At 37.6% G+C, this 26,446-nt stretch overlaps 1 protein-coding gene across 14 annotated transcripts in view; it reads left to right on the forward strand.

The window, feature by feature from the left end:
• Window positions 1–26,446, forward strand: part of LOC128737801 (carbonic anhydrase 7) — a 77,716-nt gene that overhangs the window by 25,184 nt on the left and 26,086 nt on the right. For all 14 annotated transcript variants that reach the window (XM_053832510.1, XM_053832508.1, XM_053832509.1 and 11 more), the window contains one exon: window positions 24,638–24,685. In XM_053832510.1, coding sequence (XP_053688485.1) covers window positions 24,638–24,685 — 48 coding nt within the window. The remainder of the gene's footprint in view (window positions 1–24,637; window positions 24,686–26,446) is intronic.

Genomic DNA, 26,446 nt, shown 5'->3' on the forward strand with positions numbered 1-26,446 from the left:
TCGAAGTTTGCTCTTTGCATTGCACCATCCAAGGCAAAGTTGAATAGAAAGCTTTATCAACACGGTTCACAGTCGACTGTATGGGTGATAGCACTCCAAGTCTTCGGACGGAGAGGTCACTCAGACAGGAAAGCTTTACCTGCGGTAGTACGATCACCATGACTCGCAGCTGTAAGGGGGATACCACTCCGAGTTCTCGGACGGAAGGGTCACTCATTCACCAAGAAGAAAAGTGATTACCGATAGTAAAAACAAAACCTAAATATTTTTAAATAGGGATACTGGTGTATGGGTAAATAGGTGTAGGGATAGTACGGTGATGTAGGTGCTCGATGTGCTTGTAGATCCTAGAGGGGCCTTTTGTGTTTGCCTCCAGTTTTTGGTCTTTTGTCTTTGACAGTCACCAGAAGTGCAACACAAGAGCACCGCATTCGCATTTAAAATTACGATTATTAAGCTATAATCATTGGTTAAGGCGCAGTAGCCTTTGCCACCGGAAAAGCCATTAAAATCGGTGACCAGGAAGTTCAGACCCCGGTAGATTCGCTTGCTTCGGCCAGCTAGTGCAGCCTAGCCAGCGGCGTGACTATCGCCAGCTGTGGGAGAAGTTCGTGGACAGGAAATAACGACTGTTAGATCTAGTACAGCAGTAAAGAACACGCGCAAAAAGCAAAGCCATGGGTGTAAACGTCCTTTGGAACTTGACCTTTCTTTATCGACAGACTTCGCATCCGGTTATTAGAATTCAGGACAATTACTGACTCTATAGCAGACCCAAGCAACCAAAAGTTCGAATTTCACTTAAGGAACAAACTTGAAAGTTCATATTTGGTTCAAATTTAGTTGCGTAGAACTTTCTTGCTGAACAACCAGACACTACATTTGTAAACCGAACTTCATTCTCATTAAAGTACCGTTAATATCTGTAGCAACCTGAAAGTCCAACATGCAGCTTGAAAGTTCAACATACAACTTGAAAGTAACTTAGAGTTCGGATAATGGTGTCTAAGGAAGGTTAACAAGCTTTATGTCTATAGAGGTATAGCTTGCTAAGCAGCTTTACCTGTAATTAACCGAACTTCAGAGTCGCCTTGAGTTCGCTGCATAGAGCGCTAAGCAGCTTCTGAAGAAACTTTGGCAAAAGTTTATAAAACAGCACTTGTAGTTCTATTTTTATACTTTTCCATTTTCTACCTCCGCCTCCTCCTAACTTTTGTAAAGTCGGTTCATGCGATTAAGATAGACCATTTAAAAAAAGCCTAACTAACACCGACCGCTACTGGATTTGAACCCGAGCGTTCCTCGTTGCATGCCTATCCTGATGCATTGCGCCATCTCTGACGCCGCTAGTGACATGAATTTTGCCGATGAGTTGTTCTTAAGTGTAAGTTCGTTTCGGGGCTGTGATAAATGAGAAATTAGCACATCGAGTAAAAACGATGCAAATCGCATATTCCAGCAACGGAGCAATGGTATGCGTCTAAGTTACCGAAAAGAAGTACTCGAGTTCAAATCCCCGAGGTTTATGTTGGTGGTGTGTGGTAAGTTACAATAAATTAATATTTATAAAAAACAGTCGATTATTAACCGAAATTTAATACCTTAGTAAATGAGAAATGTTATGAATCTGCAAAACAGGAAGAAGTGGGAAAATATTCCCCCAATCTTTTTTATTTTGAAAATTACTGGAGTTTCTTTTTGGGCTGAACAGTGTTCTATATAGCGGCTTAAGTGAACTTTTTGCGAACTTTCTAGTTCTGTTAGAAGTTACTTTGTATTCCCTTCGAAGTTTAAACATCAAATACGAACTTGAAAGTACGGTTAATTGCTTAAAAATGAAGTTGAATAGAGTTCTATTCATGATCATTTCGTTGGCTGATTAAGCCAAAAATTCCCTTTTATCGGAACTTTTGGTTACTTGGGGAACCACCCAGTCGAGATTCGAACATACAACGACTGGCTTGTTAGGCTAGCATCGAACGCCGTCCGTTTCGACTGTTGATGGGACGCGACTGATGTCCCTCCGATCAGATTCGATCATGGTTTCAATATTTTTCAGTTGAAGACAGACAAGCCAGACAAATCAGACAAGACAGACAAGACAGACAAGACAGACAAGACAGACAAGACAGACAAGACAGACAAGACAGACAAGACAGACAAGACAGACAAGACAGACAAGACAGACAAGACAGACAAGACAGACAAGACAGACAAGACAGACAAGACAGACAAGACAGACAAGACAGACAAGACACCACCACCAAGTGGATTAAATCGGGTTTTACTTTAAGTTGGGCATGAATTTGGACTAGACAACGTATTTGAAATTGGACTCTAATTCATTACGAAACTAGATTTGGACCAAAAACTGCCGGGTTGTGGGTTATGCCTTACGTACACCAGTAGGCAACAGCTTGGGCACACGAATGCTGCTAATTTATTGACAAAAATGTATATTGATTCAAATTGCAGAAAAATGAAAATGAGATACTGAGAAAAGAAAAATTTAGCTTAATGTAAATATTATTAGCAAAGAAATGACGAGATACCCTTATTGTTCTCACGATAAAAATTCCAAATCCCATAAAAGGCGTCCAAAATTATCAGCTGCTAGCAACACTCTTTCAAGATAATTCGCAGTTCAGTAAAGAAGGCAGTAGAGAGGGGGGGGATGTAGATCCCCGATCCCGCAGGCTCGCATTTAATATAGCAGGAACACGGGTTATTGCCTCGGGGGAATCACTGTGATGGCCGTAAATATTTTTTCCCTTGTATGGACTCCTCACTGGACCAGTATCGTTGATCAATTATTTATATAGGGTATTGTCGTTATCGTCGGGCCACTGTTATGGTCGGGCCATCACGATTTTACAGTTTTAGTAACTCATGATATCTATGATACAACCATTGTAAAACTTCTTACTGTGATAGCTAACTTTTCACAATATTATGAGTTTCAATCGTGTATTCAAAAAACGCGTACTGGATTCAGTGACTAAATCTTAAAAAAAAAGTTTTCCAGGCGCAATGAACTTTTCTTCAAGAAATGATTCATGAAATGCAATTATCGAGATAAATTTTGAAAATGTATGAAGTGTGTTGTGCTGTACACGAAGACTACAGAAAAATCCCCTCCAGTAAGGTGTTTGGGAAGGCTAAGGTGAAATACTAGAAAAGCGCTATTTGTAAAGGTCGGGCCACTTGAGTAGCCATGGTTGGGCCACCATAATTTAAAGCGCAGAAGCGCAATAATCGCTAGAGAATGTCAGTCACGTAAAATATGATGAAATAAAGCCAAATTAATACGATAAAAACCTAGATTTTTGTTGTTTTTTTTAACTGTATTTGTACACTTCGGAAAAGGCGATTGTAGCAATATTGATTTTATAAGATCGCCAAAATTTCACAAAAATACAATTAAAAATAGGGTTTTTGTACCTATATGAGCCGTTGTTCACGGAATTCATTCTTTTCATGTCTCTATATAGAATTTCAATACATATTTCTTAGATTTTCTGCGGTGGCCCAACCTGTACAGCATGGCCCGACTATGATAACATTTTTTTCTTCACGTAAATGCCTACAACTTTTTTATTTTTTGAACAATCAGCTCAAAACTTTCCGGAATTATACCTTATTTTTAGACCTTTGCAAAGATGTATTCAGACTCCAAAATTCCTTTTGAAACGAAAGTTATGGGCGAATTCCAAAACGTGGCCCAACCACGGCGACACTCCCCTATATTTTTTGTTAATAGTTCAGTGACGCAAATTTCACATTGCTCGTTCTTATTACTCGTAAGTTATGAGTTGAGAAACTCGGTTTCCCTGAACATTTACCAACTTCAAAAATTCATATTTTTATATTAAATAAAATGTAAGTAAATTTTTTGAGCAACTCAGAAAAAATATCAATTGAAAAAAAGTAGTTCGTTTGTTCGGTTTCTTATTTTTGTTCGTAAAATTTTTACCACTGAAGGATTACCTAATCATTGCAACTGAAAAACGACGAATAGGGAAAACATTTTATTATCTTTCGTTTTTCCGAGTTTTCTATGGAAACTGTGGAAAATGTTGTGAAAACTTTTTTCGACTGATAGAATTTACCAGCCGAGAGCCGAGGTGACTCTTGCCGTATCAAGAATTCCTTTCCATTGTTCTTGGTCCTGGGCCAATTCGTTGCGCCGCGTCTCGACATACGCAAGTCGGCTTCAACCAGATCGAGCCATCTAGCGCGTTGGGCCCCCCTATTCCTGGTGCCGGTGGGGTTCTTGAAGAGAACGGATTTCACTGCATAGTCTTCCGACCGGCTCACCGTAGCCTCCCAACTTTCGCCAGGTGTACGATGGCAATCTCTACCAGCAGTGCATATAGCTCGTGATTCATACGCCTCCGCCATTCTCCGCTTTCCGTTTGTACTCCGCCGAAAATATTCCGCAACACCTTGCGTTAAAGTACGGCAAGTGCAGGTATGTCTTCCGTAAGCAAAGTCACTGTCTCAAGTCCGTAGAGGACTACCGATCTGATTAGCATTTTGTACATCGTCAGCTTTGTGCGACGGCGGGAGGGAAAGTAGGCTCGATTTCCAGCTTTTCGACTGATATTTTTCCTAAATTGATCAGAAAACTTACTTATATTTTCACTTGAAAATATTTACTCAACGATGCTTGGTTCCTAAGCCATTGAGTTAGCCAGGAATAGTTTTTCGGCCATAAATCAGTATCATCTAAGAACGTTATCGTGAAATCTTTGTCACTAGAAGACTATGAATAGACAAATAGGAAAACATGATTTTCGTTGACATAAAACATGGTTTTTTCGCCATTTTTGTGGTGTTTTCCAATAGGTACCTTGGACATTTTTATTAAATATTTCCCCGATAATAAATCTTTTTAAGATTTTTTAAATATTCTTTCCACTCATGAGGTAATTAACTATGCCCGCGTACAAAATGTCATAAAATTGAATGACTACCGGTGACAACTAATTATTCGTAGTTCATAATGCATGACATCAGATAGGTTCAAGTAGGTTACGCCCGTTTCCCAGTGTAATCCACAGGGTTCCCCGTTGATGAAGAGAACGTGCTGCTGTAAGTTGCTGGCACCTAAAACTAGACGTTGGACAATAAATCAATCAAATTTTGTCGAATATGGTGGTAGCTTGTGCAATCAACTTTTTTGCAACTAAGAAAAACACTTAGCTGTATCGTTACGGTACATTTGAGTATAATAATGCTGCATATAGGCAGTACAGTAGATCCAAATTTGATTATCCAATGAATTTCACACTAATGCTGTTACAGAAGGGCCAAAAGGGATTGGGCGGACCCACAAGCAGAGGCACTTGTGCGCATTCCGGGGTTATAAGAGTCGCTTTCCAGCATTAGGACCCTTCCATGTAATAAGCAATTTCGCTGTACCAACTTTTACCCACGTGATGATTTGTTTGTTTTGAATTGAGAAGTGCCATATTTGCTTCAGACCTTAAGGATTCAGGTTGGCCATCCACTCCATCATCCAGCCTTCCACATTTATGATATCAATAATAATACTATTAATAATATGATATTAAGATGAAATGTGGTATATATGAACAAAAATAGAACAATCTCACCAGCAGTCCTTCGTATGGAATAGAGTAGCATCCTTTGAGGTTCCATAAGTGCTTCTAATGATTAATTAAGTTTTTTCATTCTGGTATGCATGTGCAGTAATAAAACTCGTTTTGGCCAAAGTTTTTACTATATAGCCTATATATAGGTTCATAAGCTGAAACGAATAAAAAAATAATTAAAATAAGTTATATTAGGCTTACCTATTAGCAAGGCCGTGTGGCTCCGCCGTCTGTCCAAAACCGCGGTTTTGAGATCAGGCAGCCGGGATCCACCCAGCATCGCACCTCCTAGCTTGGCTACTCAATAGAGCATTACCAGGTATGGCCACGAGGAGGCGCTAGGTAGGGGCTTGGGATGGCTAGAGCTATATTGGACGCTCCTTATTTGCCTTCCCCATTGCATATCCATAATAATGTTGCAATAATAAAGGTTCTGTCTCAGATACAATTACTAAGTTTTTTTGATTTGGCAAAGCAGGGTATTAATCGAAGCTAAGATCCAAAGGAAATTTAAAGCAAAACATAAAGAATTTACCGATCTCAACATGACACAATGAGGTACGACTCGTTGTTGACATTGCACTTGAGCATTATCAAGTTCCGAGAAAACTGACACAGAATCTGCAACTCTTATGTTAGTTAGCTATCTATTGAAGAAAGCAAACTCTACAATAGTACAATCTACCGATAGGCAGGTACGGAAAACTACACTGACAACGTAAAGATTGATGAATAAGCAATCCTTTCACCCGGCGATGATTGATCGACCGCCTTTGTTACATAAATTTTCTAAGAAAAACAAACAGAATAAAGAGAACCTTTTTTTTGTACTGTCGAGTGTCACACCAAGTGTGACTGCAAGTTCCGCGAACCGCGCCCGGTCGAGTGTTCCCGCCTGTGATCAATCCGTTAAGTACCTACGTTGTGTCGTCGCGGTACAGTGCAGTGACATACATCACGATGTTCCTACTAGCTAGAGAGAATAAGTGAACGTACTCCAACGCAATGCAATCCGTAGAATTCATCACGCAAATTCAAGACGACACGCAATCCAAACGCAAGTCAACTTCTCTCTAATTCGGTCCGGTCGGTGGTTTCGCTAATTTCGACGACCAAGACGGAACCGGCATAAGGCAAGACATCACCGACCGGTTACGGTTTGTACGTAGGTAAATACCCGGCTAGATATATTATTGTTTTCTGTTTTGGTTTGTTTGTTTCGATGCCAGTGCGGCATGCATTCAGTCCAATTGGACGGTAATTTCGGAATTAAACTGGCATTTATTTTCCTGCCAAAACACGCGTTGATTTGATGGGGCACAGGGTAGAAGGACCGTTTATGAGTCATGTGTTACTGATTGAATCTAATCGTAATAATTGTCATTTTTAATATAACTCGCTTAAAAATGTGGATTTGCTGAGCTAAAGCATTATTCAAAAATTGGGTGTCCCATTTTCTTACTAGTTTTGTCCACACCAGTGAGTGAGTGGTTGCATTCATCCTAATGACATTCAAAACCAATCCAGGCAGAACTGGAAATAATTTCGAATTCGGCGAACCACTAATTCAGACGAGACAAAAGTGATGTCAATAATTATGAACATGCCAACCGTTCATCACACGGAATCAAATCATTTAATCGTTAGAAAAAATATATGGAACATATCTGTCAACTTGTACACAAAGACAAGTCGTCACTATTCAGTCGAAGATCGTGTTTCATTCTTAACCAGCTAAATTACTGGCAGAGTGTTTTTATTGCTTTGTCATGAACACCATTCCGGGGGCACATGCATTTGTTTTCCTTTCTGTATGTACGTGCACATAAAAATCCATTAACCGCCAACCAACTTCGAGCTGCAAGTTGAGTGCCGACAATTCGATGTCGAAGACATCGAAGATGTTTTTATTTATGTTGTCTGTTCGACTGTCACTATAACCACAGTGACAGAGACTGTCCGTCGACAGATAATGGAAGGAAGTTTTACGGTCACTTTTTTTTATTGCAAATGCAAAAGACACAAAGGGCCGACCCTCCGCAGAAGAAAGGGCCGACCGAACCGACGGACGACTGTCCGCGTTCGCAGCCAATCGGTTAATAGGGCATAAAACCACACGAACAACGTTGTGGTCAATCCAAGATGTGCTACTTCGTACAATGTTGTTGAGAAAAAAAAACGAAAGTTACTAAATGTTTTCACTTCCGCTCAATTCGAACGGCAAATAAATCAAACGTAGTACCTGGTCGAAAAAATGATGTACATACTTTATATAACGAAGGTGAACTGTTATGACAAAAGAGCTGCTAGATCAAAGGGATCTGAACGTTTGAAAAATAAACGATGCTTTCAACACTAGTGTTTTTTATTACTCCGTAGAAACGTTAACACATTTTGGTTATTAAACTGAACTGAAAGACGGTTTTGAGAAAATTTAAAATCTTACTGTAATAGAGTTGTTTGGTAACTCGCTTCGACAGATACTTCGACAGAAGAAAATTTCGTATGAAAAACGACCTGACTGTGCGAATGTCACCACATGTTGTCCGGGGGTGAATTTATAAATACAATCGGTACCTTCCTACGTTCCGCGAAAGGAGTCACCCATAAATAAAGGAAAATTCAATACGAGCACGAGGCGGTATTTAAAAGAAAGACGTCGGGGTTTGCATTCGCATGATGCAAGCGAGTTCAGAAAGATATTCGAGCAACCAGAGGCAGAACCGCACAGTCATTGTCAATTAAATATTGATGGCTCATAACACTAAAAGTCTTTTCAACACCAACTTTTGTTGTGCACTTTACTGTGTGAATGAATTTCTTTCCCACGTGACATATAAGTGCTAGAACTGATTGTTCCGGAAAGCTCAATTACACCTTTAGGTAGAATAAAATGAATATTTGAACATTTCACCATCAAAGGAAAATCGTAAATATTTTTGTTTCATAAAGCGAGTTATCGAGTAAGATTACATATTATTCAATATCTTACTTACTTAGTTGGCTTGCCTTCCTACAACAAAATTTGATGAGCGAAGTTTTTCCAATTCACTCGGTTATGGGCTACCGCTCTTCAGTTCCTTTGACAGCGCATAGTCTCCGCCAGATCTCGCTCCACCTGGTCGTTTTGTTCTTACCGGATTTGGAGCGAACACCATATTTGCAGGGTAATTGTCCGGCATTCTTGCAACATGCCCTGCCATCCTATCCGTTCAGCTTTAGCCGCCTTTCGAGTACTGGGTTCACCATAGAGCTGTGCGAGTTCATCGTTCATCATCCGCCACCATATTTCGTTTTCCCGTACGCTGCTGTAGATCTTGCTTAGCACCCGTCTTTCGAAAACTTCGAGCACACGAAGGTTCTCCTCGAGCATTGTCCGCCTTGTAGCGAATGGCAGGCATGAGAGACCATCGTCTTGACGAAGCCCTCTCTTTGATTCTAATGAACTCGACAATCCACCCGAAATCCGTACACTGCACTGTGTATTGTATGATGAGGTTCCTGGAGAAACTGTTCTCGTCCATGATTTTTCATAGCTCTTTTCGGTCGATGGTATCATATGCGGCCTTGAAGTCAACAAACAAATGGTCCGTGTGAACTCTGTATTTACGATATGTTCCTTAATAAACGGCATAGAAATAACTCAATCAAATTTCTAAGCTACTTGAAAACACGGTTTTAAAAGGTTCCGCATTAAACTACCCAAAATTCTGCAGAACAGTGCGATTTCGCATTCTTATATATTTTGAATTCTATTATTAACTACCGACAGCTGAATGTACAGCATTCTATCGTATAACCATCCAAATGCACTGATCAACTCACCCAGCGTCATCGATGCTTGAGATACACGTAAAGCACATTCCAGCGAGTGCTTGATTAAGTAGTTTTTTAACGTTGCGTAATTTTATTCAATAAACATCAAAACCACTGTGTTTCCACTGGCACGTAATCAGGCTGAAAAAACCAGCACCAATCGCTTACGCGTATCCGCTCTTGATGATGGTTTGGAAAACACACAATTATGATCACGTTTACTTATTCTAGCAACTAAACAGCTGTGAATGTGATGTTACAGATAAAATTCTACTTCTTTTCATCACGGAAGAACACAAAAATTCTCCTCTGATATGAAAATATAAATCAATTTTCATTCACTAGCAATCTGCAGCATTTTGCTTTTAATTTCAGCATATGGTGCTTTATTTACACAACTACCAAGATGTGATGCAGTTGCGCCTGACACTCTTCTATCGTGTTGACATAGCTAGTGTTTGAGTGACAACCAGTTGCTTCTGGTGCTAATGTATATGTACGATTCAACGATAAACTAGCGCCAGCAGCAAGCAGGCAATGCCGACATGTTATCCATCACTTCTCACTTTTGATCTGTTTTTGAAAAGCATCTAATCCCTGTGCAGGCTATTTCGGCCGGTCGGATTTAAAAAACACAGACACCACTATAGAAAATGGGCCCATTTTAGTCGCTGCGATTTCACCATTTTTCGCGATTATAACGCAAATTCAGTATCGTTTCATTAAGACCAAAATACACGCCGATATTCAGTAAATATTATTCTATCAACTGGTATAAAAATCTTGTCTCGAATGAATATAGTTTCAACGTAATTCCTGAATATTGTTTAGGCTAGCGCTTAAGGGGCTGAAAATACCCTCCCGTACCCTAATTGTCATTTTCCAGGATGCTTTCAAATAAAGTAGATTTGTAGTGTCTCTTTGCAGATTTAAATAAAATTATATGGCAAATATATGGCAGATTTTTAAAATTAGTAGCGGATTTCGTAAATTTAGTAAAAATTTAGGTAGATTAAGCCAAATTTTTCAGAAACGGTGATCTTTTTGATCGAGTTTTCGGAAGGTCGAATTCCGGTTTTCGAGTAATAGCAGACATACTACAAAAAACGAAGATGACTTCTTTGATCCGGAGGGATGAGCTCCGGTGTAAAAAAAACACTGGACGTAATGCAACTTTTCCGTGATCCGCCTAAGCCACTATTAAGCCGTGGTAGATGGTAGAAGTTAGCTAAAACAAGCTGCTTGTAAGTGTGTCAGATTTCAAACAAGTAGGGTATGTTGCTGCTTCGTCGTAATTGCCTATTCCCGTCCTATCCAACACAAATTATAAAAATATCAGCGATTTTTATGACACACAATGCAAAATTAGTTTTTAGTTTTAGTTTTAGTTTTTTGCCTCTCACATGCGATCAATCAAAGTGAGCTGAGATCTATTGAAATGCTTTTTTTCATTAAAGCATTCCTAGCAGCCTAATTTCCAACGTTTTTTCGTGCGACGAAGAAGAAAATGTCGACTAATCGTTTCGATTTCCGACATTCATAAAATGAAAATAACTCACGCAACGCATTGTTAGTATTCTGCAGCCGGGAAAACTTGCATAACCTACAGAAATTTTGCAGAATAACATTTGTCATGCTGTCCTACACAAATACACGCGCGCTAGCTTCGTAAACATTATTGTGATTTTTAGTTCGGACGATGAAAAATGTTGATGGACGAATTTTAAAACGGTACGACGAATTTTAGAAATAAAGTCAGTTGCGTAATTTCAATCAAATGCTTTATTAATCGCTTTTTAGTAAATTCAAAGGGCATGGATCGGAAGGTAAGTGCGTTTTAGTCAAATCAGCAGCAGAGCTTTTGGAGTATTCATTAAATCCACCTAAGAAATGATGAAAATTAGAGTGGCTTTCCTTAATACGACGGCAATTAGAAGTAAACCCTTATTGGAATTGCTGCTTGTGAACGTGTTACACGGGAGTATTGCGTTTACATTCCAGCCCACATAGTTGAGATTGATTACTAAGCAGCTTGTGGAATTTGAGTATTTCAACCTGTAAAGATACTGGACTGCAAGCAATTGTATACCCAAGTAACAATTCTGAAGCCACTTTGTTTTACCTGAATTTTATTAAGGTTTTAATGTGGTATTTATCTGGTTTTACCATGGTATTACGCAATAAAACTGCTAATAAAGCAAATTGATTTTGATTGCTTATATTACCACGATAAAACTAGTTGGCTGCACCACGTCTTTTATAAACTTACCTTACATGGAGCGTAGCAATACAATATGGCGCACCAATCAAAATTAATCTTATTACGGTTGCTTGACAAACCGCAATAAATCTGTTAGTTTTATAGAGCTATCAAAACGGTAACACCCTGACCAATTAGATTTATTGCTGCTATTATGAAAACTATTAGCTCTGTAGCCGCAAGGTTATCGAGGCTGCTTTGACAAACGAATAATCGTGGGTTCGTTTATTGTTAGGCCCCTCATTGCCGTTTCTTCATGCTGGTTTCTATATTACCCCGATAAAGCCTCTTGACAGTGCAAAAATCATTCTTATAGTTAATGTGTACTGGTCAGAGGAACGCATTGAGTCCTCGCCAGAGATAGCTATAATATGGGATAGTACTTGCAGTGAGGAACGAGAAGGTAAAGTAGAAGGCATATCTCCAAAATTCTCAAGCATGCATAAAATTTAATTTAATTTAAAATTTAATAATTAATTCAATAATTCAATATCGCTCACTCAATAGCGATTATAGTAAAAAGAAGTACAATGGTAGTATTTTAGTATTTTGTTTTGGCTCGCAAACAAAAAATAATCAAAGTAAAGTTTTTTGCAGAAAAAAGTTATTATCAATCGGGTTTCCTGTCACAGGAAGCAACTAAATCTTTCTAAAAATGGAGAGCAACTAACTGAATATATTTATTTTGTTAAAACAACCAGTTTTTGAAAATTGCAAAATTTCGATGGCGCGCTGATTTTATCCACCTATCATATCAATATACACGATAAAATTTAAAGCGCATATTCTACAAACTAACCGAGATTACCGAAAATTTATTGCTGCTTTCTGTAGTGTGTGATAAAGCTACTTAAACTTATAACCTCTTTAAGGTTATGACAACCTTTTGAAGTGTGGGCCCATTGGTCGGAAGGCAGTTTTAATTGCTTATTTGTTTATTAATTTAAAATTCATCTGACTGTATGTTTTAATGAAAGTATAGCAACGCAATGGCTAATATTCTAAGAGCTACACAATAATATTTTTTGCAAAAATTTGTGAGACGGCAAGTCAAAGTCGAACAAATCCTCCACTCTGCCAAAGGTACGCACGCTGGCCAACGGTTCGTTAAATCCAAACGCCGTTCGATGGAAGCTGAGCTGGAGCAGACCAGTAGATCGAAGGGTACGTTGCCCGCCACGGAAGTTCAGCTGCGATAGAATTCTCGGGCTCTCGACTTCACCATTAATCACCTTAGCTACAAACATCGCATGCTCGATCTTTCTGCCGATGGATAAGCCGTTTTTGTACCCGTTCAATTCTCAAGTTCCATACAAGTTGTTGAGGATACCACACTAAACTAGCGTATTCGAGTAGCGGACGCATCAGTGAACAATATAAGGCCTTCAGGCAATAAGGATCATTGAAATTCCGAGCAATTTTCGAGATAAAGCCGAGCTGACGCGTTGCCTTATGAGCCGAGCTGACGTGGTGACATTAGTGCGATGTAAATTGAAGGAGAGCTTGGTATCCAGCAAAACACCTAGGTCACTAACGTGATCAACTCTTGCTAGGTGCTGGTTATCGATTTGATACTGGAACACTATTGGGTTCACTGTACGGTGAAACGTAATAACATGGCATTTAGCGATACTAACAAGTAACCAATTATTACGGCACCAGCATACGAATACGTTCAGCAGATCTTGTAGTCGGTGACAGTCTTCAATGGAACGTACGGGCAGATAAAGTTTCAAATCATCGGCATATACAAGTTTTACGCCAACGCTCAACAACAAAGTAACATCGTTGAAAAATAATGCGAATAACAGAGGCCCCATGTTACTACCTTGTGGGACACCAGAATTGTTGGTAAACTCAGTAGAGCAGCAGTTGTTAAGTTTTACCCGCAGAACTCTATTGCGCAAGTACGAACTCAGCCATACAGTAAACTTCTGTGACGCACCAAGCCGCGAGATTTTCTTTAACAGTATGCCATGGTCTATTCGATCGAACGCCGCTTTCAAGTCAGTATAGATTGCATCGACTTGAGCCTTCTGTTCCATGTGTGTAATGCATGTAGACGTAAAATCGAGGAGATTCGTGCAATCAGCGGTCATTGGGAAGTTCTGGTGGAGCTTATTGGTTAATTAGTGGTTTTATGAAATTAGACATGGAAACCCCTAAAGGAACGTAATAAAAGATGGAATTGTTACTTGGGTAAAGTGTCGGTTGACAGTGGTACCAAGGTGCAGTGGTATCAAAGTTGCCTGGTCTACTCTGCCTAGCCACGTTTGCGTGAACAAGTCCATCTGACTTTACGCCTTATGTCGCGAATTATAAATTGCAAGCAGTTATAGATACCATGAATCACCTTCTGCCATCTTAGATTTTAAAATGGCATCGAAAATCGACGGATCATTTATAATAGTCATTTCCTTTTTTAAAATTTTTTTATAATTTTTTTATAACGATAATCCTTCCAGGAAAGGATAGAAATCTTAAAAGGAAGTAATGAAGCATAGATTTTTTGTAGTTGTAAGGCAATTGCAAATTATTTTTAAAGTTTTTGTCACTCTCCCCTTGGAAATTAGCTTGAAAAATCGGGGGCAAAATTGATTGAAATTTGAAGAATATGAGTTAATTTTGTTTTATAAAATCAATTGTCTGAGGGCTCTATATCCTGAAAAACTCTAAAAATGAGTGTACGAGTTGAGTTAACGCTTCTAGCACGAAACAAAAATAAAAATTCAAACAATGAAATTTCCGAAAATCGCCCAAAAAATTTTTCTTTCGTTTTTGTCTTTTTTTCGTAGGTTTTTGCATGAAAAATAACAACCCAGCTAGCATTTTTATATGTATATAAAAGCTAAAAATCAGTATTACGTACATATATACATGCTAATAAGTCGCATTTGATGCGCGAAATTGTCATATCCATTGTATTTTGGAGGCGATATACGTGATGAGGAATAAACATACGCATTTCATCGAGATAAGTAATTATATACGACAATATCCGATTAAGCCCGACCGGCTCCCTACAGCTATACGATTCTGTGCTGAATATCGTATGTATGTCAGCTATTATCATTATATACGACTGAAAATCAACTTGGGCGGACTTTATTAAGCTATAGTTACGATTCCGAGTTTATTAAGAGTTATTTACGATAATTACGATTACGTGTGCCCTGTTGCATGTATTGCCGTCTTGTTGAAAACACATATCGCTTAGCTCCAATGCTTGCATTTGGGACAGAAAAAAAAATACAATTAGTAATCATCCACCGACTGCCAGTTCCATTGCCAGTAAAGTGACGATCATTTTCATATTTGAAAAATACAGACCAATGATTGCGTCTGGCCATAAACCAAACCAAACAGCACATTGTTCTGAATATATCGGCAGTGTCTGTATGCCTATACAATAGCTCCAGTGTATCATAAAAATTTGGGTTTTAGTTCTTGCGGGAATTGTATTTTATGCGGTCTTAGGCCAATTCTTACGAAATCCGAAATAAAATGGATTGTTTAACAGCGTTCTTCCTACCAACAATGCTCGCGATCAACAGACTTTTGTTTCACTGTTTTTTTTTGTATAAGATTAGCCACATTGGAATAAAATGAAAGGCATTTATTGCACAAATTAACTTAGCCTAACAAAACAGTCAATAAATGTGTACGGAATTCACGCAAGCGAAATATATTGACATTTGTTTCCAGCCTTGACCTGCTTACTTTTTCGCACAAATATGAACTTTTCAGTTCATGCAGAAAATTACTTGATTCCAGCAATAATAACGATAAACTATATATAGGTTTTCAATCCTAACTGATCGCATTCTCTGCTAGAAAGTCAACTGATTCTGATAAATTCATCGGAAGTGGCAATAAAAAAAAAGAAACCATTGTTTTCAACGTCATTTGAATAGCGAAGATCTATCAACGCTCTATGCACTTAAACGATCGTTTTGTTACCTACTGCTAAAGATTAGACTAAGTTCTTCCTGTTACATCGGGGCACGCGTAACGTGTGAAAATTTATGCACGCTCCCGCGTCACCAGTCGCACTCACATTCGTCATTCGTCGCCAGTGATGTGTGAGCGAAAATTCTCATGTGTACCACCATGTGTGCTGCGTTGCTCGGAATCTCGGAACTCGGTTCGGAATGCACTTACTTAGCTGTGATCTTTCCGGTGAGGCGATAATGAACCGTCGTTCGCCGTCGTTGTCGAACGGATTAGCAAACGTGAATAGGTGAGATTCTTGCCAGCGTTGCCAGATCAGCGGTTTTCCCGCTAGATTTAGCGGGATTTCAAGTCGGACAGCGGGACTTAATAACCAAACAGCGGCTAGCGGGAATCTAGCGGTTTTCTTAAATAACTCAGCGGGATTTTAGCGGGATCTCGATTTAGCGATATTTGATTGGCAAAAAGAGTGCTGAAAGAGAGGTTGACAGCAAAACACTTCGTTTAGTGACATTCTAATGTCTGCTCATGCATTGGCAGATGGTTCAGTATATTCTGTTGATTATAAAATTCCGTGGTTTTTACCTAGAATGGGATAGTTCTGACAAATATTCATTAGAACTTACTGAAAAAGAAGACCACCAAACAAATCCGTTTTGCACTAATTCGTTGCCAATGGATGGCAAAATCCAACTGATTCATGAATTGGAAACAAAACAACACTTATGTATCTATATACATCATAGGGCCCTATTCTGTAAGTCACGTCGAGCAACTCGGCTCGACTCAGTCACTGTCGTGTGTCGAGTGCAAGAAGAACGGGTAACATAGCGGCTCAATGCACGATCAAAACAAAGCTAACTCTGGCGTCATTTGCTAACCGTTTAGTCACTAGCTTTTTGGCGATGGACTTAGTCGTGTTACTCGACAAAATTGGGTCGCGTGTGACTTACATAATAGCAAAAGTCGACTATTCGAGCAAAGTGACACTCGACGTGACTTACAGAATAGGGCCCATAATTTGGTTTGTATGATAACAAAACCAAAACAAATCGGTGCTAAAACAAAATAAAGGCGAGAACAAAGAGCCGATGCGCTTTACAGATATTTTTGATTTTTGGGTGCTTCTAAAGATTGAAACATATCTTCTTTTGTCACCAAAAACCATAACCATTTGCCAGCGTTGCTGAAATTTTGCATGATTTTTATCATAGCTAGACACAGAAAAAGAATTTGTGCTAAAAGCTTCTTTCGAAATTTTCGCCTGTGTTCTTAGACTCCTTAATCTTATAATTCTTGCGAAATTTCGCAGTAAACTGTCATTATATAAGGGATAACAGAATATTTCGTTTTCTGTTTCCTGAATCCCAAAACTTCGTCAACATGAATGCAGTAAATTTGCATAATGTTCATTCAATTGCAACCTCTCAATTTCAGCAGATCATCCTAATTTCAAATGCAAGCCTTACTGAAATATTGCACCAGAAACGAAAGAATAATACGACTTTTGATTCAGCGGGATTTCTAGCGGGAAATTGATCCTGGCCAGCGGGATTTCAGCGGGAAATCAAGCTCTGGGCAGCGGGAAAATGGGCAATCGACCTGGTAACACTGATTCTTGCTGCTACTGTTGGCAAACAACAATTCCTGCTAATGATGATTGCGAAAAAAATCTGGTTTGGGTGCAGATGTCCCATTAGACCTATAGGTAGAGGCTGTTTAATATAGATCGGTGCACCGTGATCTGTATGAAAGCACGGAAATGGGCTTGTGGATTGGATCAGTACGGTATCACAATTATGCATAACTACCTGTGCTGGGGCTAATTAAGTAGGGGAGTCGACTATTAAAAGTTTTTTAAGTACCTTCTTTGAATTTGTTGTTTTATCTTAATGCAGTATTGACTTCGCAGTTGCGACTTCCGACACGTTTCTTAACTTGAAACTTCATGTTCAATTTTCATGAGTGGTGCAACCTCAAAAAATACTTTATGATAAAAATCACCACTCATAACAATTGAATGTTTGACTTCATTCTACGTGACTACATACAAGTTTAGTATATAAACCGGCGGTGCTGCGGTGCGGTGGTTCAATCGAATCGAATCCTACGCGATGAATATTTAATCGACCTCGCCGATGGTCGCACCGAGTTTGGCGATCGACGTGCATCCGATGAATGACAGACAGACAGGTCCCGGTTGTGCGGGCCAATGTCACGGCACGGCAATGTCCGTTGGCACGTGGATAACTATGTACCTGTCGTCCGACGGTAATCGAATCATACTCACGACACGAGACGATGATAATAGCTAATCCTGAGCACTAGCGTGCCCAGAAGCAAACAAACGGAGGGACTCCCGACCAGGGCCCGACAACGTCACCTTCAATTGCATAGCGTCACTCAACAATGAAGTAGTGAAGCTTCGGTTTCAACAAGAGCAGCACCGCTTCAATTTCATACTGGCTTCAGCAAGCGTCTTCGAAACGGGTTTCACTTCGTCATGACTATCGGTTTCAACTTTTCATCAAATATTCTGAAAAAGGTCAGCAATTATGAATGCAATTGAATTGAATTTGAGTAACATTTCCTACTATGCAACGCATATTAAAGTTAACCTTGTCAATGTCGACAAATGGTGGCTGACTTTCTGCCGTCGTCAATTGAAACAACTACCAACTTCAACTGAAGTTTGCTTGAAACGTTCTGTTCAACAAGTGAAGCAAGTCACTTTATGTAAGAAGCGAAGGTAAGAGAAAGTCAGTTTCACTTATTTGTTTCGACGATGCCGGACCCTGCTCCCGACGTTTAGAACATTTTTTGGCCAGGAAAAACAACTAGATTTAATATCAAAGTTACAGTTGGACTAGAAATTAGAGTTGAAATCGGACATGAGCATTTAATTAGACTTAAATTTAGACTAATTTAGGCTTGAAGCTTTGCTACAAATTGAACTGGAAATTGGCTTTGAAATTTGAACTTATATTTGGAGTAATTTGGTCTAGAAGTTTTATTGAAATTAGACTTGAAATTAAAGTTAAAATTGGCTTGAACATGGATTTGAAACTAAGACATTCACTTTGAAATTGAAATTGCAACTGTACTTAAGATTGACATAAATTGGATTTAAATTAGACATGAGATTGGACTTTAAATTCGACTTTAAATTAAATATGAAATTGGCCTTAAAATCAGACATGGAATTGAACTTGACATTGAATCGTAAATTATAGTTGAATTTGAATTAATTTGAACTTAAAATTTTACTTCAAACCGGACATGGCCACGAAATTAGACACGAAGTTTTACTTCAAATTTAAACATTTTTCTTTTCATTCTCTCGCACGTTTTCCCACTTATTCACACATCAGTTATTCTCTTTTCCAGTCCTGTTTTCTCTTTTGTTCCGTTTTACTCCTTTTCTTGGTGTTTGTCTCTCATTTTTCATACTATTTTCCTATTTTTCTTTCGTTTTCCTTATTTCTGTTCCGTGTTTGCGGCTTTATTCGTTTTCCTTCGTTTCCTGTTCCATTTTTTCAGTCATGTTTTTCTTCATATTTTCCACACGTTTTCTGTTATTTTCTTCCCGTTTCCAGTCTTTTGTGAATTGTTTAACTTTTTCGTCTTTTCTCTTTTCGTATTTTCCTAACCTTTTTCTTCTCGTTTTTTGTCTTCGTCTCTGCCGTTTTCCTCTTTTTGATGTCTCGTTTTTCAGTCTTTTCTGTCTTTTTATTTCGTTTTTGGCTTCCTTTTTTCCATTTCTGCTTTGATTTTTATTTCTTGTTTTTCGTTTTTTCTTCTTTTGTTGTATCTTTTTGGTACGTTTTGCCAGTTTTTTTTCATATTTTTTCTGTCCCATTTTCTCATTTTTTGTCCGATATTTCTACTTTTATATCCCATTTGATCAATTTTTCTCGTTTTTTTTCGTTTTCTCTATCGGTTTTCTTTTTCCTCCCTCGTTATTCTATTTTTTCCTTTCGGTTTTTCTCGTTTTCTGTCCTGACAAGGAAGGGTCTCGTTTTACCATTTTTCTAGTTTCGTTTTCTTTTTCTCTTTTTCTCTGTTTCCTCCATCTTTGTTTCGTTTTTCCACTTTTTTGGGCCGTTTTTCGTCTTTTTTCGATTTCTAATTTCTTGTCAATCGTATATTTCATTGGTTCATCACTCATTTGCTTTCGTTCGTCCGTTCCGTTCTTCCTCTTATTCTATCACGTTCTGTTTTTCTTTTCAGTTTTTTCCCTTTTTTTGTATGCCAGAAGGGCATTGGGTTAAAAGGTCGCTGCGACAGTCTTAATAATTGTCTTTTGTGGCAGATCCGTTTTGTCTTCTATTTTAATTTTTCTCCTCATTTTATTTTCTTTTAAGTCCCGTTTATGGCTTACTTTTATTGTTCGCGTCTGTATTTTATGTCGTTTTATTCGGATGGTTGCTTTATTTTTTATTTCGTCTCAGTTTTTGCTTTTTATCTCCTGTTTTTGGGTTTTTACTTTTCTGGTTTAACTTTTTCTTTAGTTCATCTTTGCTGTTTTTCGTTTCTTCTTTTGCAGCTTTCTTTTCCCTCTCTCGTTAATATTCTCTTCCCTTTTGGTTTCTCTCGAGTTCTGTTCCATATTTTCTTTCTTGTCTCGTTTTTACTCTTTTTCCCTTTTGTTTTTCCTTTTTTCGGTCTGCTGTTTCTCTTTCTTTGTTCTTTTTTTCTTCTTTTGCTGTCCCGTTTTTCACCTTTTTCCTGAGACCTGATCTGATTCTCCTTCACTTTCCCTGCTTCTGTATTATTTTTTCTTCTTTTTTGTTCCACTTATACTCTATTTCTTTCCTCATTCTTCTAGTTTTTTTCGTTTTCTTTAGTGTTCTTCCATTTTATCTCTATTTTTCTTCTATTTTCTTGCATTTTTTATCTTTTTCTTTAAAGTCTGCTCGTTTCTGTTATTCTTCTTCTTTTCCGTTTTTTCTTCCTTTTTTGTCTCCTTTTATATCCCATTTTCCTTCCCCTTCTGTCACGTTGTTCTGTCCTTTTTAAGGCCAGAGAGAGAGAGAGAGACAGAGCGGCATAAAAAGAGACATAAAAAGAGAATAAAGTGAAGAATATGACCAAAAAGGAGAAGACTGCAAAAAAAAAAAGAAAAAAGAGAAAAGGACAGACAAGGAGGGAACAAAATACTGGAGCAGAAATACGGGAATACAAGAGGAAACGGAAAAACGTCTAACGACAGAAAAAGAGGAAGAATGGAACAGACAATGAAAAATAAAAAAGTATTGGGATGGGACTCGAAATGGGACTAAAAATAGCCGCAAACCCAGAAAAGCGATACAATGGACAGAAGAAAACGTAACAAACGTAACGGAGAGATAAAGATTGTAATTTTTGCAAAAAAAAGACAAAAAGAGGAAAAATAGTACAGTAATGACCCGATTTTGTCACCCCCATGATGAATTTAGGGGTGACAAAAACGGAACAGTGACAAAATCGGGTATTTTTTCAATTTCTATTTTTTTGCAGATAACTTAGAACAAACTACATATATTTCATTCTGATCACTTTTAGGACATTTCGCACTTCCATCTACCTCTCTGTGGACATTTGTCACCTGTTCACAGCAGTCCCCCAGGTATGGAAACACGCGTTTTTTAATTGCGCCGAAATGGTTGATTATAGTGGTTAACTATGTTCATAGAAATTTCATAGCGTAAAAAGCTCTTTCTTTTGGTATGAACGATTCTTTGATTAACCCCCCTAAAAGTAAGATAGAAAATTTATTTTTCAAGCAGTAAGAGATAGAGCAAAACAATGTTCTACAAAATTTTTGAGAAGATGATTGTAAAGAACTTTGTCAAAGAAAGTGACCTTCTAGCTATTATAGTTGTGGAGATAAGAAACAACTTTTGTGAAAACTCCACGATAATCAACACAGTTCTTTTCACAGTGTTTTAACACATTTGGCATGTTTCAAAATGATTTTCAAACTAAGCTTTTGATAAATCAAAAACGTGACAAAATCGGGTAAAAAACGTGACAAAATCGGGGGTGACAAAATCGGGTCAAAAACGTGACAAAATCGGGGGTGACAAAATCGGGGAGTGATAAAATCGGGGAGTGACAAAATCGGGTTACCACTGTATATGAAAAACGAAATAAGAGAGCAAAAAACAGACAGAATAGAAAATATAGAAAACACAGAACGGAAATTGTGAACAGTGAACAGTGGAAAGAAACGAGAATGAGAAAAAGAGAAAAATCAAGACAAGAAAGAGCAAACGAAACAGAAAGGAAGTGAAACTAAAAGAGAAAAAAATGACCAGATAAGAAACCCGACATAGGAAACAAAGAAAACGAAAAAAGGCCAAAGGAAATATCAGGATAGGATAAAAAAGGGAACATAAAAAAGGAAAACCAGAGGGAAATAGGGAAAGAAATAAGCCAAAAACAAAAAAAACACAAGTGAAGGAAAAAACGGTGCAGCTAAAACGGAACCAAGAAGGAAAGGAGATAAAGATAAATAAAATAAGAAAAAGATGTAAACTGGAAACGGAAAAAGGGAAAAGGGCAGCGATAATGGATAACGAGACAGATGATGACAAACAAGTTAGTGAAAAACAAGAGCAAAAACGGGATTGAAAATAAAAAAATGTAGGACAGAAAACGAAAATTGGGATAGAGAAAATAGGAAAATACGGGAGCAGGAGAAACGTGAACAGAAAAAGGAGAAAATTGTGTGAAAACGGAAGACAAAATGAAAAGCAAGAATGGAACAGACCAAAACGAGAAAATATATAAAAGCGTTAACAAAAAGAGAAAAAACGGGACTGAAAATGGCCATTTACGAAAAGGAAAAGAGGATAAACGAGAAGAAAATCCGGATATAAATAGAAAAGAAAGACGAAATAGTGGACATAAAAAGAAAAAAGATGACAGAAGTGGTGGGAAAACGGGACAGAAAAGGAGATAAGAGGAGATAAGAAAGAGAAAACGAAACAGAAAAATAGAGAAACCAAAAGAGAAGATAGCGACATCGAACAAAGAACCTCTATCGGGAAACAAGGAAAATGGGACATAAAAGGTAAAAAAAAGAAAAAGAGGAAAAACAGAAACTAAACAAGAAAAACCGAAGAGCAAAGCGAAAATGGGAGCCAAAAATAGAATAAATCTGACAGAAGCGAAGGAAAAACGGTGCATCTAAAAGCAGAAAACAGACGAAGATGAAAATCGAAATGGAAAGGAGATAAAAAGACGTAAACTGGAAACGAGAACTCACTTTTCTTCATTTTCCTCGTCTTCGTCGTATATAATGTCGGGTTCATGTCCAGTTTCAAGTCTAATCCTATTTAAATCCAATTTCTAAATTCCAATATTGAATTCAATCTCAAATCCAATTTCAAGTAAAGCCTTGAAGGCTTCTTTCATGCTTAATTCAAAGGTAACATTCCAGTCCTAATCACTTCAAACTTCAAGTCCTATTTTCAATCGCATATTAAGTCCAATTTGTAGTTTAACTAGAAGTAAAGCCCAAAGTAAGAAGTCAAGTCCATATTAATCCAAATTCAGGTCTGAACCTTCGAGCCACCGTTGCGAACCAGGAACTACACATAGAATGAGCCAACGTCCCGCTTCATGAATGCCTGCAACACACTGCAGAAAATTGTTACCATTGATATGACCCCAGATACAATTAGACTAAGCTTAGATTATATTTTAGAGAACAATTGTATTAGTGTCTTTATTGTTTATATGTATTATTCATTTTAAGAAGTGTGTTTTATGTTTATGCTTTGTAACCAGGTTAAGATTGGGTAACGGGCTCAAAGCCTATATTCAAATACATACAATACAATACAATACAATACAATACAATAATTTAATGTTCTATGTCAAGGTCGATTTCAAGTTCAATTTCAACTTTAATTTCTAGTCCGGTTCCAAAGATAATTTCTAATCTAATTTCAACTTTGATTTCAAATTCCAACTCGATTTTCCAAGCCACAACATTCTTCTGAGCGGTCGGATGCCCCACCTTTCGTTTATGTCTGGGTACGCTAGTGATGCCCAGAGACGGTTGACAACCCTGTCACAGATTTTTGATGAATACCTTCGTTCTTAACTCAGCTTAAGGTCAGCTGGAGGAACGGTGACAAGGTCGGATCCTGTCGCCGTTTGATAGGAAAAGTAGGACAAAAGAACTCACTCACTAAAAGATGCAGGAGGACATTCCGCAGCCTAAATTATATGGTGCTCACAATCAACGGTAGCAGTTTGTTGGGTATTAATTTATTCACGATTCACGGAACTTACCAGTTATCGTCAACATGTCAATCCAGGAGCTCAGAAAAATAATACAATTTTATAGTGCTTTCAATGATGTCATTTTCGAATGGTCATCTCTGAAATCGGAACAAGAAAAACCAATTGTCGAATTAATTAGAGGAAAAGGGCTGTTCTAACATAAGACTCGAGTGGAAATTCCTTTCCTTTCAACCTGTAATAATTTATTAAGATTGTACGATGATGCGAGAAAAACTTTAACAGCTAATTTCGTCACTATTTTCAATTACCCACAACAAGGTGACTAATGGGTGCACCACCGGGCAGCGCATTGGTGGCTCGCATGGTAACATATTAACGAGGTACATATTGACAGTAAACATCGCAATATCCATACAATTGGTTTATTGCATTGCAGCTCAGACTGTAACAGGCCCGTTAAAATGAACTGAATAATACATTATTTCCCGGTGGTGATTTGAACGTTCGCCGCTCGAGTGACGCGAGTCCGTAGTGATAGGTTCGGTTCGGTTCTAATCTATCGGCAGCCAGCACCATCATCGTCATGTCATGCATGAGAATTATCAGAGAGTTGTCGATTGGTCGTTAGTTGGAAAATTCGCTACGAATTTCACGGCTGGTAAAAGCCATTAACACACATCTTGTTAAACTGGAACTAGTAGCAACAGTTAGTTGTTTTCGCCACTAATTAGTTTCTTTCTTTTTTATTTTCCAGTAATTACCAGCGCCAGGTGTCAAGACTTTGGATATGATGGTGCAAAAGGTAAGTTATTTAACTGTTAAATTTATTTCAAAAACAATTTTATTTAAAATCAGTCGCAGAAACTGGCTGGCGCCAGTTTCCATTCACTTCGGCGGTGTTCGAAAATTGGTGTTAATTAAATAATTGCCTCACTTTGCCCGTTGATCAATTGTTTACTTGAGTACCACCAATCAATCATCGCATCACATCGTCGGTTGGTCGGTTGAACACGAACGGTGGACACTATTACCACATTAATAGATCTATATAGATTGTGGAATAACGAATGCATGGCCATAAATTTTGTTACGTTTGACAGAAGTCGGTAAAGGGCACTGAGAGTAAATATAATTGGGCACCTTTCGCACGCAACAGTGAAAACTCACATTGCATGTTGGTATACTTTTCTAAATTTACGTAAATTTAGAACTTTCTAGAAAATAAAAACCAGCAAACGGTAATTAGTGTTGATTCAATAACAAGGATTTCAGTTTACAAATCCAATGAAACACAACCGTTTTTCGAATCGACGACTCATCGATAGAAATGTCTTGCGTGACTAACGACCATTTGTAGTGTGATTCTAACTTTTCCTTTCGTCCGTTGAGCATTTCCCCATCATTTTGTAAACCCCCAACGCAACGGGCTAGTGGGAGACAATATCAATATTGACCAGTTATGATATGATTGAATTACCGAGGTTAATTTTGTTCAACTGACCGGCACAGAGTAAATAATTCTAGCACCTTGCTTGATGAATGGTACAAACAGTTACGTTGGTACGTTGAAAGAATTGAGGCGGAACTAATGTTGCCGGTGGCCAACAAAACAAAATGCTGTTGATTGAGCGGTTTAATAATAATGACACAATAATGTGGTTTCTAATGAGGAAAATGAATAATAGAATATTCACAAAATTAGGTTTGTTCAATGCCAGCAATGTTTAGTCACACTTTTTCAAGGCGCTCATACTTCAGTTGAATCCATTGCTTGATACAATAATCGGCATATTGAGTTAATGTGAACCTATTCACTTGATAAAATGTATTATGTATTATTTTGTGGTATTTCAACATCGATGTTTGCATTGGATGTGTGTAATGTTGTTTTTTTGTTTTTGCTCTTATCCTAGCATTTCTCTTACTGTTACTTTTTTACTTTTTACTTTTTACTTTTTACCTTTTACTTTTTACTTTTTACTTTTTACTTTTTACTTTTTACTTTTTACTTTTTACTTTTTACTTTTTACTTTTTACTTTTTACTTTTTACTTTTTACTTTTTACTTTTTACTTTTTACTTTTTACTTTTTACTTTTTACTTTTTACTTTTTACTTTTTACTTTTTAGTTTTTACTTTTTACTTTTTACTTTTTACTATTTACTTTTTACTTTTTACTTTTTACTTTTTACTTTTTACTTTTTACTTTTTACTTTTTACTTTTTACTTTTTACTTTTTACTTTTTATTTTTTATTTTTTACTTTTTCCTTTTTACTTTTTACTTTTTACTTTTTATTTTTTACTTTTTACTTTTTACTTTTTACTTTTTACTTTTTACTTGATCGTTACCGTCCGAGTTTTGAATTAAAAATTTAGTATTTAATTTTGACTAGACATTAGTGATTGTCTTTTAATTATTAATGTTTTACTATTTATGGCTAGAATTTTGACTTCACTTTTAATGTTTACCTTTTAACTTTTGATGTTTGACTCTTGACTTTGGTTTTTTACTTTTTTGGCTTGAATTTTGCTGTTTAATTTTCGTTATTTGAATGTTAACTTA

The sequence above is a fragment of the Sabethes cyaneus genome, chromosome 2 (genome assembly GCF_943734655.1).
Source record: "Sabethes cyaneus chromosome 2, idSabCyanKW18_F2, whole genome shotgun sequence".
NCBI classification, from domain to species: domain Eukaryota; kingdom Metazoa; phylum Arthropoda; class Insecta; order Diptera; family Culicidae; genus Sabethes; species Sabethes cyaneus.